Raw genomic sequence first — 18,828 nt, forward strand, 5'->3', positions numbered from 1 at the left:
TCCGGGGATTAAGCTAAACATGTTTGGATTTTTAGGAAAATGCTTTTCTGATTATGATCCAATATAGAATTACAGAATCACTCAACTCAATTAATAAAAGAAGAATAAAGAAATACTTTGTACATTGCATAATAAGAATTATAATTACCCTAACTGCAGTTGCAATTCGTCAAAATTCGTCGTCGTCACATCCAAGTTATAATCACCCTGTACAGCACCAAATAAACACTCGAAAATAATACAAAACAACAAACTATTACAAGGGTTGCGAAAAAGCTTTTGCTTGTTTCTATGCATAGAAAATTTTATAAAAAATGTTCATACTTGCCTGCCAAAGGTATATATTAGGTAGTCTCTTTTTTAGTACCGCCTATACCTAATAATTTTTTGCATCTTCTCGATGATAAAAATTCAATACACAAACTTTCACTGCTCGCGTTATTATTCTATGCATAGAACATTTTGCTATCGTGCTACATTACGTGCTTGTTAAATAGAAAATAAAAACCGGCCGGGGGTTGCAAAACAAGAGCGCTATTAAAGCAAAAACTTAAAAATACTAAAACATCAAACAGCAGCAAAACATTTTACTAAAATCATAAGTGCTGCAGTCAAAGCAGCAATAAAGAAATAAATAAACGTGCTGCCTGTAAATTTTTCAAATATAACTGGAGTCCTTCAAGTGGAACCCAATAAAATCTCTTTATTTTTCAGATGTTGTTAAAAATGTTATATATATATTTCTTCTTAAATATACAGGGAGGCTAAATAACAATCATTTCTCTGTATAAAACTTCGGAGTTATCAAACTTGTAGCAGTCGCTTCAGTTAATATTTATTTGATTGTTTCTCGACGTTTTAAAGTAAATTTCTATAGACATTTTGTAAAAAAAATGTCGACAATTATTTATATCAACCTGTTCATTCTAACCCAAAAATCCAAGAAATGTATTAGATAACAAAAGCCATTAAAAAAAAAGAACTTTTATATATGGAAAGTCCTTTTTGAACGTTTGAAGGAACTATTGGTAAAATTTGATCTCAAACAAGAAATAATATCCAAACCCTCGATACCTTTCAGGAATTTTTAAATCTAATTTTCAGTAAAATATAGATTTTTATTCATTTTTACCACCACTCCAAAAATTTGTTGTACTTTTCACCTTCTAGTTTAAAAATAAAGTAGGTTTTACATTTACATTTATTAGTAATGTTAAATCGTAAAAAACTTAATGTAATAACGAAATAATAAAATTCGAATCTATTTTTTGGTAAATATAATAAACAAAAGTTGATCCAATTTTTCCAAAAAAACGTCTAATTAGACACCAGAAAACGTAAATAATCTCAATTTTAATTTCCGTTTTATATGTTATAGACGGCACGTTTATGAAACTATGGAGGTAGCTTCGTGAATGCGACGGAAATACGTAAGAAAATTTGACAGAGGGAAGAGCGCGCAATTCAGTAATTGCTACCTATAGTTGGCGTTTGAAAGACAAAGAGAAAAAGGAAGAAAGAGAAAAAAGATACAGCTGACGACTAGTCATTATATAGTAAGCTTGGTTTTGAACAACATGACGCACTGCCATGTAGCTTAAGTTGTAAAATCATTATTTATAATATAAATTGAAGAATTTTAGAGATTTATACGAATTAATTTCTAAAATATAAAATATTAACGTGAAAATAAATTTTCAATTTTCCATCCACTACAAACTACCTCAAGTTAATGAGGGAATTTTTATTAATAATTTTTGCAATTGATACTTAATTCCTTTTAATGTTATGCGCTAATCAATCATTTTAAAATTAGTATCTATATAAAATATTGACGAATTAATCTACATATATAAAAATGAATGTGTGTTGTTTGTTCTTTATAGAATCGTAAACCATGCATTTCATCATATCATGATCTTTAGCAAAGTTGTTGTTCATGAGTCAAAGAAGGTTTCTGAGTTGGTACGACCAAATTTCGACAGAAAAAACAAGAAATATTGTGTATCCCACAACACCAATAAATGTCGAATTAAAACGAAATGTCACAATTTTTTCGAAATGAACAAAATCAATAAAATGACTCAAAATTAATGGAATATTTGTGTAATGTTTTTCCTTCAAATTTATATCAGTTGGTGGCGTAGCAACGCGCGCAGGGTACAGCTAGTTAAATTATAAAAACAATTAGGTTTTGTTAAATGTGTAACAATACTTCAATCTTTACCAGACCAGTATTTTAACGAAAACTTTGTTCGTTATTGATGTTTGATGACACACATTATCGTCAACTCCTGTATTGACTATCATTTTGTAGTTTTTATCAATTTTCAAAAACTATTAAAACTGCCAAGATAAATATCAGCAAGTACACATATCTAAGTAAAATGGTGATGCATGTAATACGTGCACTATTAAAAATATTGCAAAAGAAACGTCAAAGTTTGCATTGGGTTTTAGCGCAACCAAAAGGGGGAAATAATAAGACAAAGTCAAACGTAAACGGGGAAAACAATGCAACGACTTACCTGATAGCTGAACTGCCTTATCACTTTGTACAACCTGTTCGCTTCTTCAGCAAAGTACTCCGCCTGTGTAAACAAATCTTGTGTTGTCTTTAGCGTCCCTTCGCCTTTCGTGAACTGGTACATGGACAGGGCCATCGCAGACATGTTTTTCGCCCTTTTTACTATGTCATTATTTTCCTGTGCACAAAGAGAAAATATACCTACTTAATTAATATTAATTTAATGGAGAATGTTGAAATTTAAATTAGCGTTTAATTTAAACAAAAATAGTATAATGTTTAATCATTCTTACCTCCATTTGCGTGTTGCTTTCTTGCCATTTCTCCGTTTCTGCGTCCATTTCACTACTCATTAGTTTCATTTCTAAACCAGATTTTGCTATCTTTTCTTGTTCCTCAGTGTCCAAACGAACCGCTTTAAGAGGTTTTGATGTTGTGCCATGTTTCTGTAAGTCATGGAGACTTACTTTCAATTTAATTTTTTTAATATTCTTACACAAGTGTAAATACGAATATAAATGCTCGGTGAAGAAAGAAATGATACACCTAAATTATATAAATATTAACTGTTATCTCTGGCGGCCTCGCCAGAAGCAATTGGGATCCGTCAAATGGGCATACACCACCTGGTGGCAAAACTCGTCACTAAAATGAGGGATAAATATCCGAGGGAATGGTATACATAAATCGTAAAATTGTTTATTAAAATAATAAAATACGTTAAAAAAGTAAAAATTTTTTTGATGATGGAGTCGACGAAGTTTTCTTCTAAAGTTAAATCAAATAAAAAGTTAATATGTTCAGTGAAAAGCTGCAATAGCACTTCAGACATAGATCTTCACTCTTCACCTACATTAACTACTTTCCAATAAAAACTAACCGTTTTATATATGTAAAAAATATATTCGGAAAATTAGAGAAAAAAGTAAACTAATAGAAGCTTGGATGAAAGCAGTAGGTATCAAAGAAGTGAATTCCGGAATAAAAATTTGTTCACGTCATTTTAATGCACATGATTATATTTCAGCAAGTATTTACCATCAGCCATAACCTTAATATTTAAAACTAGAATCATACTAAAATTATAAAGTGAGAAATTATTTATTCCTGTGTAATTGATTTAACACAATTCTAATGATACGATATAAGTATTTTGAGGTTAAGAACCTACCTGCTGCAATACAACAAAGTTGCAATAATGTGTTTGCAACGTTCTCTTAAATCGGCTTTGCACGTGCAAGTCATTGATATGATATTGCTTAAATCACCCAGAATCACCTCACCAATTATATAACGTGAATCACTTTTTAAATCCGAAGTTTGTAAAAAGTAGGCAGTAAACTTGACGGAATTTGAAGGCTAGCTTCCGGATTTGTTATTTCCGAATTTTATAATGTGATTGGCATTAAAAACACGCTCACCTTCAACGAAATTTCCTTTCCGAGGCTTTGTGTCAGCCCAATCACATATTGTGTCAATACTTATCATTTTATCGTAATTTAAGAACTTGGAAATTGCACGGTACACTATAGGAACTACGATAAATTTTCCCTAATCGACGCCATGTTTTTAGGTTCCTATTTGACGGATCCCAATATGTGATAGCATTTAATATCGCGTATAACTCAAGAGCGTAGTTCTAATTAAAAATCGGAGAGCACAGGTCATTCATAGAATTTCGATTTCTTTCGTATGACACCTCTCACGCAAATCTAATTTGAAATAGCGGTTCCGTTGCAGCTTCGTCCGCAGTATACGAGGTCTGTTCAAAAAGTACCGCAAATTTTGTGTTTTCTCAAAAATTATTTATTTATTCATGAATTATTTTGTCCCCTTCAAAGTAATCCCCATCAGATATTATACACTTGTGCCAACTTTTTTTTAAATATTAGAAATACTTCAAAAATAACTTTTTGTGATCTTATTCAACTTGTCCTTCGATGCCGTCTTTATAACCTCAATCGCAACATTGTTCTTCCAGGGCCTCTTCAGTTTCTCGAAGAAGAAATATCAGAGGGGGGCAAATCTGGGAAATACAGTAGCTGCGGCATTACTAGTGTGTTATTTTCGGCCAAAATACCAACATAACGCCACAAAAAAAATCGAAAATAGAATGTACGTAACCCGCAGAAATACAAAATTGGCGATACTTTTTGAACACACCTCGTATGTGGAAACATTGAGTACTCTATATAATTCAATAACATGGTTCTGATGAAAAATCGAAGAGCATACGTCATGAGTCTCATGGGTTCTTAATTATTATATCCAATTTAGAATATGTAGGATTTTTAAATAAGTATTAGGTAAATACCTAATTTATTTAATTAAAAACATGAAAGCAAATATATAACTCACCCCTGGTCTAGGCAGCGACATGTAAGTTTGTTTTTCAGGTCGGCACTGTCCAGATTCTAGCACTTCCTTGACGACGGCCGAAACGTCCGAAACAAGCCACTGAAACATGTCCGCGAAGACTTCTAAATTTTCCTGGGCTATTTTACTATTTGGATTTGCAGCCACCGTTTTCGCAGCGGTAATTACCTGATGATGGACAATAGAAACAATAAAAATGAAGAAAATGTACGAAAGACTTTACGTTAATAATAGTTTATTTCACTTCTAACTTGATAATCACTCACCTGAGGTCCGTATACTCGTAAATTAATTTCGGCAAATTTAGCGGTCACCTGTAGCGTCTCCGACATTGCTACGTGTCTAAGTAACTTACATACCTGCATAAGTAATAAAAATACAGTCAGGACGAAAACTTTACGATAAATTCGATTTATTTTACAGCGATATGCATAATTTGTTATTATTTTAAGTCGGTATCATTCATATTCATATGATTTTATTCATTTATTAATTTGTATATAAAATAGTTTTATTGGATAGAGTTAATTTCTTCTTTTATTAATTTACATAATTCTATTATAAGTGGTATCAATGCACAATTGACATAGTTATCCAGTAATCAATTCTCAAAATTGCTACTACTCAGCGTACTGGTAATTTGTAACTGACATCTCTCACACAAACTTGGGCAAAGCCCTCTACAAGATGACTCCAAACCCTAAATTCAAAGCTCTTATACTTCGTTTAGTTTCTCTAGCGATGTGACCTTTAGTTTGACCGGCGCGAAATAGAAAAGAATAGCACTAGGCCAGAAAAGAAAGGCCAAACTCTTAACCGGTGAGGAGCGTACAATCCGTACAGTACTGTACGGAAAAATTGACCATTTTATCCACTACAGTTGCATTGCTCAAATGTGCTGTTATTGGTACCAATTATTACTGAAAATGTCAACGAGATGTTTATTTATATTTGAAGACATATATTAAAAGCTTTAACGCTTGTTTTCGACTCGCACTACCATCATGATTGAACAAAACTTTTGGCAGGTACTGTGTGAAAGAGTATGTTTAATGAACAAGAGTCGATAGTATAATGAGCTTTTTTCTCCCTACCTACGATTTTGCCAGCGCGCATCCAAGACATTAGAAGGGGCACATCGCTAGAGAAAGTTAAGGAAGTATACTAGAAGTATCTTGACCTTTAAAACCCCAATTACCTTTTAAGATCTATGAACTTCGAATTACCAGTTAGGTACTTCAAAATCAATTGGATTCAAACTTCTAAGTACATTCGAGGTGTTTCAAGAACTTTAAAAGTGTTTGAAGCATTTGATAGTGCTTCAAAAGGTTTTACAGTGCTTGAACCATCTTTTCATTTGAAAATGCTTCAAGAACTTTTAAAGTGCTTCAAGTTGTTTGAAAGTGCTTGAATATCTTTGAATTACACACTAAAAAGCACTAATTTATTTACTAAACCCGAAACCCCAACAAAGGCTTGAATTGCAATGCTTCTAATCCCCTGAAAGGACTAAAAACACATTTTCAAGCACAAATCATTAACCACTGCCCAACTCTGCTCTCAAATTGTTGGTCGATATGTCGAAGGAATAATATCCGAACTACGTAACTGAAAGTGTCAAACTAACCTCTAATATGTGATCTAATGAATCTTGAAAGGCACAAGAGGTATGATGAAGTCTATCGGAATCTGGAATAGTTGCGTGCTGTCGAATGGCTGAAATAAGTTCCTGACTTTGTTTCGTGGTTGCGCTGAGTTCCTGAGCTTGCTGTAAGGCAGCCTGGAGCAATTCTCTAGACAAGTCCTTGGCCTCCGCCAAAGTTGCCAACACGCAAGAATCAAGCTCAGGACAACTTGTTGCGCCCTCGATTGCCATCTGAAATAACGTCAGCCCCATTTCACAAGTGGCAATGAAACGAAAACATTGTCACAAAAGATACATCTATGCAGAACGGGTAGATAGGTACATGTTAAAAGCGAAATATATCATTGCCTTTTTCCAGAAGTTAACACCTAACAATTTAAAAAGATTAGATTTAACTTGGGTCCATTTTTCAAAAATGTACTATTTGATTTGACGATTTATAAATATACAAAATGTACACTAGCAATACAGAAGAAAAAAGTAAGGAAGAAGAAGAAAAAATAACAAGATACCATATTTTTAAACAAGTACTACTATAAATTCATTAGGTAAATCATTACTGTAAATCAGAAATAATAGAGGGCCAAGAATAGTCCCTTGTGGAACTCCAGTTATACTATAGAGGCATGTTTTTCGTGTTCAATCTTCCCCAACGTTATCGAAGTTGGAAAAACGAGAGATACCATATTTTCAAACAAATGCTACTATAATTTAATTAGGAAAGTCATTAACGTAAATCAGAAATAATAGATGGCCAAGAATAGTCCCTTGTGGAACACCAGTTATACTATTGGGATCCGTCAAATGGGCATACACCATCTGGTGGCAAAATTTATAACTCGAATGAAGGAAAAATTTACATAGGAACTGTACACGCAAATTGTAAAATTGTTTATTAAAATAATAAAACACGTTAAAAAAAGCAAAATTTTTTTTTATGATGGAGTCGACGAAGTTTTCTTCTAAAGTTAAATCAAATAAAAAGTTAATATGTTCAGTGAAAAGCTGCAATAGCACTTCAGACATAGATTTTCACTCTCCACCTACATTAACTACTTTCAAATAAAAACCAACCGTTTTATATATGTAAAAAATATATACGGAAAATTAGAGAAAAAAGTAAACTAATAGAAGCTTGGATGAAAGCAGTAGGTATCAAAGAAGTGAATTCCGGAATAAAAATTTCTTCAAGTCATTTTAATGCACAAGATTATATTTCAGCAAGTATTTATCATCAGCCATAACCTTAACATTTAAAACTAGAATCATACTAAAATTATAAAGTGAGAAATTATTTATTCCTGTGTAATTGATTTAACACAATTCTAATGAAACGATATAAGCATTTTGAGGTTAATAACCTATCTGCTGCAATACAACAAAGTTGCAATAATGTGTTTGCAACGTTCTCATAAATCGGCTTTGCACGTGCAAGTCATTGATATGATATTGCTTAAATCACCCAGAATAATCACCTCACCAATTATATAACGTGAATCACTTTTTAAATCCGAAGTTTGTAAAAAGTAGGCAGTAAACTTGACGGAATTTGTTATTTCCGAATTTTATAATGTGATTGGCATTAAAAACATGCTCACCTTCAACAAAATTTCCTTTCCGAGGCTTTGTGTCAGCCCAATCACATATTGTGTCAATACTTATCATTTTATCGTAATTTAAAAACTTGGAAATTGCACGGTACACTATAGGAACTACGATAAATTTTCCCTAATCGGCGCCATGTTTTTAGGCTCCTCCCATTTGACGGATATGGCATATTTTTCATTTTCAATCTTCTCCAACGTTATCGACGATGGAAAAACGACAACAAATTAATCAAACGATGCACGTCGTGCCGCAATTACCGCCGAACGTCATTATTACTGCAGATATTTAATTAATTTGGAATGGAAATTAAGTCCCTGAAGATGAAGGTGCTTACCAAGTTCGCGTACAAGCCGAGCAAGTGATCGAGCTCGCTCCGCAGCCTGTCTATTCCATCTAAAATAGCTTGACGATGCTCGTGACTTGTATAGGCACTATCTGTAAAATCCTGAGTTCGCTCTAAAATAGCATCCAAGGCAGCCGGTATAGAATCTTGATAAGAAGGATCTGAAAATTAAACCGAATCTAAGCCTGAAGTTTCGACAGTTAGCAGTTGTCATCTACCAAATTTTGCTACTAATTGAACTACGTATTTCAAATATTAGACAAAAGGTTTAAGTACTAAAGTATCTAATAAAACATAATTATCAATCAATGGTTTGCTTGAAAGATGATAACGAATTATTTTTGTTTTTATTTTAAAAAAGATTAATTTTCATTTATATTTTTATTTATTTTAATAACAAAAAAATGTTATAAAATGCTTAATTAATATTTTATTTATTCACCAAAGCAATTATTGAAAGAGATTTGCAAGCAAAAGTTTATTTTGCTTTGACTAAAATTAACGCTGCCGCAGTTATAATCATGCTTTTTTTACTAGGCATAAATATATTGTTACATGTCTATCGCAAAAACAGCTTTATGTAAAAAGCTGCAATACAATCTAACATCCAAAGTTCATATACCTATGTTAAGACTATCGCACGTGTATTTACTTACATAATTAATACATATTTAATTAAAACACAAGAATGTTGCAACAATAATATACCTAATAAAAACAACTTGACAATTGTTTCAGTCTATTCGGTCATATTTATAAGTACAGAAAGTATAAATATTGAAAAATTAGAAGTTTAATCTTAAGCAATTACATTGTCTACACTTTGATACACAATGACCGAATAGTTCGAAACAATTGTCCGGTTATTTTTTATTACATTATTGTTGAAACATTCTTGTATTTTATTTAAATAGATACCCATCTATACTATAGATACCTACATGTATATGTCCCTATACGGTAAATATCCAAACAATAGCCTGTAAATATTAAAAACTATATTGCAATATCGCTTTACTTAAAATCGAACATTTTTATCGTTATATTATACCATAAAATAATTTTCGAAATTATTGTAATATTCCCAAAAATATGAAAAATACTTACTCATACATGCATCGAAAGCATTTCAGTATTATTTTACCAACTACAACACCAATTACAAAATGCATATGAATGCACAGCTTTTTATTGCAAGTCATTGCCTCATCAAAGTGAAAGTAACTACAACCACTCATGCGCAGAGTGAGATTTAAGACATCAAACATCACCCTTCTACAAGATCAACTGAAGAAGTGAAATATTCGTTGATTTATATACAATAAAATAATAAAAGCCAAAAACATTATGCTTGGTTAAGAATATGCTAGGTAAAGAATACGGATTGCGTACTTTTCACAAATCTACCAAAAAACATACACTAGTGTACACCAACCTTTGATTCGTTTTAAATAACCATTAAAATGATAACTTACTAGGAAGCATTATTAATGCAGTAAAGCAAAATTCATTCGTATCTACGAAGTATTTTTTATATGGAATTTATTTTTTCAATGGTTTATAGTTTATTCTGGTAATCAGTTTACTTGTCCCAACAAAATCCTTCTCTCTTCAACTGTTTTAAGGTGTTCTCAAAATTTAACCATCTCAAACTAACGTCAGGTTTAGAGCTTTTCTTAGACATTCAAAATGCATAAAATTGAGATAAAAAAATGTAAATTGATGTTAGGATTAGTTTTGTTCCAACTAAGCGAAAATATTTGATTTTTTTAAAGACATTTCTCCTATTTTTAACTTCAATTTCGTTTTTATTAGGGAGTCAGCGACGTAGTATATTTATTAGACTACATTTTAGTGAGCACCATGATTCCATGGATTATTTAAGCAATTTTTTCACACTTTACTGCTTTCAGCTCTTTCACCTATTTCCCATGATTCCTAAAAGAAGACCATCTGCCTTAATCGCTACTTTGCCCTGCAGTAGGTGTTTTGGCGAGGCGATTTGGAAATGAGAATATCAAAATTTAATGATCAAAATGGATAAAGGAAATGGAGGAAGGTAATATGAATCAGCCAACCAAATACGTGCTCCGCTACCGTCACCTCATTTCGATCATTTCATTTTGAAAATCTTATTTTAAAACGGTTTCGCGAAAGGTACTAATATTTAGGTGGGAAAACCCACCCACAGCCAACAGCTGGTGGAAATAAAATACAAAGTCTTTATGATTCAAAACTATAAATACATACAATAAAGTATTTATGAACTCTAAAACTTAAAAGCTATAACTTTTGCATGTCTTATAACCCTTTGTTTGTAGACTAATCATGTAAAATATATTGTTGAAAATACTTTTCGACTTGACTTTTAATTTCCTTTCACGAAATGCAAAACTTACTCAATAATAGGAAATTCAGAAAGACATTAACAAATTGTACAATCTTCAATGCATGACTGCTAATGTGGTCGCACTTCTTACGTCACATAAAAGTTATGTTGAACATACTATAATCAAGTACAGTCACTCGGTTTAACAATCTACCTACAAAAACTTGAACTTATATTCTTGTATTCCTAATTATGTATCTCATTCTTCGCTTCACAAATCCTAGTTGTGTCCCACATTATGTTTCAAATAACTGCCTTAGGTGTGTATATATCTCTTTACAGTAGCGGTATATCATCATCATAAGGTCGTCAGTTCTAAGACTGGTTGGACACGTACCTCTACTCTTTCCTATCCTTAGCTAATCTTCGCATTTCCCTAAAACTAGAACAACCCACATCCTTAACTATTTGCGAACAGCAATCTAATCTAGGTTTCCATTTAATCCTCTTAACTCCTGTTTCTGCCTCTAATATATCTTTGATTAGACCTTCATACCTGAGAAGGTGTCCTACTAAACTATCTCACCTATTTCTTATTGACTTTCATAGAGTTCACTGTTTACCTATTCTTTCTAATACCTCTTCGTTTCTAATCCACGGTATTTTATCATTCGCCTGTAACACCAAATTTCGAATGCTTCCTACCGTTTCTTTCCCGCTGCGCCCACCGTCCATGTTTCGCACCCGTACAGCACCGCACTCCAAACATACACTTTTAAAAATCTTTTTCGAATTTCTGAATTAACCGTTCGCGAGCATAGAAGTGGCTTCTTTTTATTAAAGGCGACTCTACCCTGCACTATCCTTTGCTTTATATCCCTACTACTCCTTCCGTCCTGACTTATCTGACTTCCTAGATACCTAAAATCAGCCACTTCTTCTAATTTTTCGTCTCCTATCTTTATATTCGCTCTTTCCCTACGTTTTCTTCCCTTACATAGGTACCAGCATTTTTGTTTTACTTTTATTTATTTTCATGCAATACTGTTTTATCAATACCGCTTCCATTTTATTTAAAGCTATCTCTAACTCCTACTGCTAGATGCTAACACAGTTATATCATCTGCAAATCTAAACATACTAATCTTTTGCCCCTGGCAGTGGCAGTATAGACAAAAAAACATTTTACAGCCAGCTGCTTTTAAATTTTGAATCGATTTACGCAATTTAGGCAATTTTCCTGAATCACCTAGGCAGGTGGAACATGAATTATGAGTTAACTTTGCTAATGCCATAAACCGTAAACATCGCTCGCTATTCTTGGCGTTCCATTTAATAGGAAATGCAAATTACATGCGATTCCCAACACAACAAGGTTTTAAAAATTTCTAATTTATTAAACTGCTTTGCCTAGAAACTCAGTTATTATTACTTTTTTCAAGGTATAAAGGGGATATTATATGGAGGATGTTGTCCCATTAATATCTAGTGGATAGGCCTTTCATAACAAATGGGAGACCCTAAGACCATTAAAAGAATTTAATTTTAAGTTTTATTTGAACGTTTTAGATTGGCACCATAGACCAGTCTCTTGCGCACCACTACCATAAATAAAAATATTTTTAATTTCTCAATCAACAGTCAATTACCATTATTACAGTCACAACTGGCCACCAATGGTAAAAAAGTAAAAATCTTCCTTCACTTCCTTCCTCAAAAGGCATTATTTATTCGTCTAGATCAGGGATGGCGAACCAATGGCACGCGTGCCACTAATGACACGCGACACAATATTTTGGGCACGTCACTAATGTTTCTGTGATTGATTCTTAAATCAAGGAATTTTCAGCAAGATTTTCTCACTTCAGAGAATTATCGGAAATACTAATACGAAAGTTTATTATGTACCCTGATGTGACATTCGATAAAATAAATTGAAGAATCTGAAATGCAGCTGATTGATTTCCATTCTAGTTCAATATGATTCAAAAAGTTGTTAGAACAAGGAAAGAGTTAGAAATAATTGAAACAGAAAGATTGACGGGTAATACAAGTGAAAATGCTAATAACAAAATTTTGGATACATGGAATGCGATAACAAACACATTTAATTATTTGACAAAGCTGGCATATGATATTTTAATAACGTTTTCATCAACCTATGCCTGCGAGTCATTATTTTCAGAAATTAATAACATCAAAAACTCGCAGTTACAAACCGTTTGGTAGATGACTCCAGTTCAGCATGCATTCTGGTAAAATAAACATCTTACAACCCTAACATAAGTTATTTGTCATCTAATCTGCAAAAACATAAGTCACACTAATTTTACTTTAATTTAAATTACACGTATAATTTAAACATTGCAAAATGTTCCTATTTTCTTGTAGAATTTTGAGTTGATATTATTTATTATCATTATTTTTCCAATAATCACAGAGACAAAATTATTTGATGGCACGTCTATGACCTGCTTGGCACGACGGTACTTAAAGGTTCGCCATCACTAGTCTAGATCTATGCTGCGCAACCCCATCAGAGTCGCAGGCCACAAAGTAAATAAATCAATTTCAATAATCTCGCTAATTTGAACCAAAAACTCATTACGAAACTTGAATTAAATATTTATTACAATCGTCTGAGAGCAAATTCCAGGACTTTAAAAGTACCTACAAAACTACAAATTTTTGTTAATCCTTTCACGATTAGCTTGACTGAAATAATTAGCGAATTACAAAATCATTCTGCAGAAAAAATTTCTTCAGTCAAATTCTTCAGAAGAATTTGCAGATGATTTCTGAAAATTGTTACCAAAGGAAGTCTCTCCTGCAATAACTATAGTCTGGCCTTTCAATTTTTAAGTAATTTTAAATCAACATGTGTTTTCAAATCATAATTTTGTAAAAAATAAATATCGCACATCTATGAGTATTATATATTTGATTTGAAGAACATTGATTGTACCAATCACTTGAATTTAGATTTTTGTTGCATAAAATTTTGTTTATCCATTTGGCAGTAGATGCTGTTTATTTTATTCATTTAATAAATGACAACCAAATTTCAGAATGTTGATCTCTTTTTCGCCTAACAATTAAAAAAGTTGATCAGGTTTGACCTAGAGTCTAGACGATAGAAAATGTAAATTCACCAGTGACAGCGTGTGTGAAAAACTTTTTTACCATAACTCTACCGAAAAAACGATATTTTTTCCTGATTATAGAAACTAAAGCGCAGCATTCCCTCTCGGGTAAGAAACTGTAATTACTCCTTATTGAGAAAGGATTGTCTTTCTTCTCTTGGTGCGAGTCATACTATTGTGTGATGCATTCCCATCAGCTGATGAGTGGACAGTCAGTCTAATCAACACTTTAGTGTAAATCTGGAGAATAGGGCGGAAGTGGTTAGGAAAAGGAAGATGATAAGAAAGCTTGGACCAGTACAGGCGGACCCAAAATCCACCCGAAAGTAAAGCAATGATTTAGAGTTGAACAAGCCTCTCGACTTAGAAGATGTACAGGTCGGACGAAGAAAGCTGGCGAGCGGTCGCGCAGGTACTTGCCCATTTATGACCTATTTGGGTAAGTCACTTGGAACCGAGACACAAATAAGCTTTCAGTAGGCGTAAATTATAGTATTCATACAGACAGGACAGTAGCGTACTAGAAAATAATGTAAAAACATAACTTACCAAAAAAAAAAATAAATAAACCTATTGCTTTTGTTTTAAAGTTAGGTTCCACATTCACTGTCATCATAGGAATCTCTATCACTGTCACCAACATCAACAATTAGTTCTTCTGTTTGTCTGTCTATTACTTGCTCACTGATCCCTATTTTTAAATATTTAGTCTACGCCCCTGATAGGAATACTGAAGAATGAGGGCTGCAATCGTTATACATAAAACTGCCTACTTTTGCCACCGCGCATCCACGCCATTTTAAAATTTCCGCCAGATTCATCTATGTGATAGTGTTTATGCCTACTACGGCTAGATACAGGTAAACCGAATAAACAAGTAATATGAAAGATTAAGACCTCAGTGCATTCAATAAACCTAAAAAGCGAGTGAATCTAAGACGGTAACTATTTTAATCCCCGTTCTGTAAAGTTATAACAACGTAATCTCAAACCGAACTTGTACCTTTTACTTGAGAAACTAATTAAACTAGATCAAAGTTGCCTTAAAGTTTATTTAACTTCCCGAACACCTCGCGTTTTCTTTAATATAACCAGACACCTACAAATTTAAGACTTACTTTAAAATTTTCCACAAAGTTTCAAACAATTTAATTCACAGACATGTTCTGCTGTATTGTCTTTTATGTTTTAAAATACTTCGTTGGTTTAGAAAATTTCCAGCTAAAAGGAAAAGAAAATCACTATTTCTGGAAATTGCAAAATTCCTTAAAAATCCTTATACAATAAATACGAGACATAGTCGGTGTTTGAGAAATTATTTTTGCCCCACACTTACCTTTAATTATTAAAAACATACCTTAAAAGACAGAAAATGAAAAAACGATTGAAACATTTAAAAACTTTTTCTTAGCATTTTGACCCCTACTTAGTAATTGTATAACTAATAATTTCATTTCTACCGTAGGTAAATAATATATTGTCTTAAAAATAAAATTAGTATGTTTGAAATTTTTTAATTAAAATCAGTTGTTTAAATTTACTAACAGCTACATAAATAAAACAGTGAAGCCGAAAGTTCCACAAAAAACGCTTAAGGATGTTTGGGAAGTACAATCAGAGACAAGAGTACATAAAATTAGAAATTCGTGATTAATTAGATTTTGCAGCATATCATGAGGTAAATAAATACTATCTACACTAAAAAAAAGTATACGGTTTGAGAGAAAATTTGGAATTTGACCAAAAACTTTGAATAAAATAAGAAATAACGAATAATATGGAAAATTTTTAACTGACTTTTGGCAGTGAATATGCCTTGATTTCAACTTCGAAACAAAAAAATATTTAGTTTCAATCTCTATTAATAATGAGCGTAAAACTTTTTAATATGTTTAAATAATAATTAAAACTTTAAAATTGCATTTATTTCAGACAATTATAAATATTATCATTATATTATCAAGTAAAAACGAGATTTTCAGCTAATTTTTCATTTTTCCTCGATAACCATTTAGTGAATTTGAATAACCTTACGCTACAGTGATTCTCTAGAGTTCAAGTTACTTATCATAAAAGTTAGAAATTTTTTTGGTAGCTTTTTTTCTGTTAATAAAAACCAATGTAATCTGTTCGGTTAACGAATCTCCATAAAATGACGTGTAAAATTACAATTTTTTAAAATTTCAACAACATTTTAACTGTTTAGTGAATCGATTTGTAATTTTTACAGGAGTTTTAGAATTGAATGAGGAACGTTCTTCCAAACTTTTATTTGTCTTGTAGCATTTTGACATACCTCCCAAACATCCTTATAAACCTAATAAGTGCTTCGATGGCCAAAGAAACATGTGTGACAAGAAATTTTCCCAATTACACCCTGTTTTTCCCATTGTAAAGTGTACTTACATAAAATTAATTAAATCAAAAATAACAACGTAAATTATAAACACTATTCAAAATTGCCAGTTTGTCTAATAAAGGACAGACTGTTCATCCTAAAACAACTGTAATTCCCAAAGTTACTCAGTATCTGATAGTGTACGAAAAGGGGTTATGCAAATTAAACCAAACCTTTCGGAATGTTTGCCTTTAGCTGCTGCTACCGAAAGTTCAACAAAAATTAACGATGCATGAAAGATCTGCGTATCGCTTGTAATTAGGCCGAGATAGAAACTTGAAATGAGATTTGTTCATCTCGAAACTCCATATTATTCTACCTATAATTAAAAACTACTATTGAAACAGCAACAGTATTTGTACCACAAATTTTGTTTGAATTCATTTAAACAAAACCAAAAACAAATAAAAATTGAAATGATTGATAACACACTTGGTTTTGTTTATTCAAAAAAAAATGTGACATACGTTTCAACTTTGAAACAATTCATTAAGAGTTAATAATAAAAGTCATCTCTCCTGTCACCATAACACACTAATGAATCGGATTAATCTTTGTCAAGAAATCTTAAAATCTACTTTTGGTATTAAAATTGCTACTTTTAAATCATTTACCTATATGGGATCTAGCTTATGAAAACTTAGATTGGACAATCAATCGAAGTCGACAATCGAAAAATTACTAGGACTCTTATTAAGTCCCAAGTAAATCTAAACAAGCACATAAAGGATAAATATTCGATGATTGAATAATGTCGATGCGTTGCATCTAATAACAACACTGCGGCCTGGAATATATTAGGTTTTGTTTGTTGTACACCATTAATTAAATTATTAATAAGAAAAGACGTTTGATTGCTAATATGCCGTACTACTTAACATGAATTTTCGAATGAAGGCCTTCGAAATTTCTATCCCTACTCGCATTGCCTTACACTATCGACAAGGCTTACGCCCTAGATGAATCGTAAAATTATATAAAGAGAACCATTTGGAGATTTTAAGCACCGACGCACAACAAACGTTAAAAAAATTCATGCTTAACACTAAATATTTTTCCATAAAATTGTTCGTTCTTATGGTTAGTTTTATTTCTTTAAGATTATGGGTAGTATCGTAGTTGAAAACGACCAAGACTATTGTTACTACTTTCTTCTAGTTATTTCCGAGTAAAAAATAATCCTTAACCAAAGATTTTAACTATGGAATCATCTTACTCTTACATTTTATCAATCATTCAATCAATTAATTGAAACAGTAAAGATGAATTTTTTGAACAACTACATAGTCTGAGAATTTTTATAATCGTTTTGATTAACTAAAAAGATCACTGAACCGAATTTGATGAAACTTCTTTCAAATCATATTGACGTTGAATGCTTCGATTGGCACCCCAAAAAGAAGTCGATTTATCCGTTAGATTTCGTGAATTTTAAGAATCCGTTAATAAAAATAAACTCATTCAGCTAACACAAGCTTCATTCGGGCCGAGCTGTGAAAGAAGGCAAGTGTAAAATCATCTTTTAGAAAGAATTGACTGTTCCGTAATAAATCGCCGAAAATCCATCCTTTCTTATAGGAACCCCTCACAAATCGATAATTACCTTACTTAAACTTGCGCAATCTTTGAATATAACCCCCGTTAAGACGCGAAGAAAGGATCTTTCAGCAAAAAAAACTTCCCTATCTCCAATAACAACGGGGAATGATAAGTTACTTTTTCTTTAACTGCGAAATTTTTCGCAATTTCTCACCTAATGCGACGGCCGTAAACATGAGTTACGTTATAAATGGATAAGCATTAGCGCAACTTGGTCCGTATATTCGTATCTGTCCCAGACCCGAACCCGTCGGGTTTTCGTCGTGAATTTTTTGTGTTCAACAACTAACTCATCTGTCATGCTTGCCATCCCAGAAATCATTTGTTAAATTTTAAGATCGTCAGCAAAAGGTCGTAGAGGTACGATGGTACGTAGATAATAAGTACGCTTTTATAGTTCGGACGATCAAAATTGCCAAAGTCTGCAATAAATTATCTGTAAGAATGGTTTCCACTTGGAACTGTAGTCATTCGCTATGTTTTGAACACGCCCTTGTTAAGTTAGAAAATGCTTCATGAGGAGTAGAGACAAAGTGAAATGAGATAATCGAATAATAAGCAGTAAGGTAAAAGGCCCAGTTTCTGACACTCTAAGAGTAACATCTGAGATTATATTACGATAACTAAAATAATATTTAATTAGAATAAATAATTTTTATACTATAAACAAGTTCAGAGTTTCTAGAAAAACTCATATAGGCGATATAATTATTTGAAGCGAATTAGTAATTTTAATTTATGATTTAAAAAGTGATGTTTGAAGACCCAGTTTCTGACACTTAAAATTTCTTGTGTTGTAGTTTCTGACACTGCCATCGGCCTAGTTTCTGACACTCATATTTGGTAATGATTCTCTCTCG

At 32.3% G+C, this 18,828-nt stretch overlaps 1 protein-coding gene across 5 annotated transcripts in view; it reads right to left on the reverse strand.

Moving 5' to 3' along the window:
* Positions 1–18,828, reverse strand: part of LOC108744688 (alpha-catulin) — a 296,147-nt gene that overhangs the window by 184,491 nt on the left and 92,828 nt on the right. For all 5 annotated transcript variants that reach the window (XR_003231151.1, XM_025974677.1, XM_025974676.1 and 2 more), the window contains 6 exons: positions 8,491–8,660; positions 6,531–6,779; positions 5,170–5,262; positions 4,886–5,071; positions 2,821–2,973; positions 2,529–2,705 (listed from right to left, as the gene is read on the reverse strand). Coding sequence is in view for 4 of the 5 variants with exons in the window: in XM_025974677.1 (XP_025830462.1) it covers positions 2,529–2,705; positions 2,821–2,973; positions 4,886–5,071; positions 5,170–5,262; positions 6,531–6,779; positions 8,491–8,660 (1,028 nt within the window). In the remaining variant the exon portion in view is untranslated. The remainder of the gene's footprint in view (positions 1–2,528; positions 2,706–2,820; positions 2,974–4,885; positions 5,072–5,169; positions 5,263–6,530; positions 6,780–8,490; positions 8,661–18,828) is intronic.

The sequence above is a fragment of the Agrilus planipennis genome, unplaced genomic scaffold (genome assembly GCF_000699045.2).
Source record: "Agrilus planipennis isolate EAB-ADULT unplaced genomic scaffold, Apla_2.0 scaffold16, whole genome shotgun sequence".
NCBI classification, from domain to species: Eukaryota; Metazoa; Arthropoda; class Insecta; order Coleoptera; family Buprestidae; genus Agrilus; species Agrilus planipennis.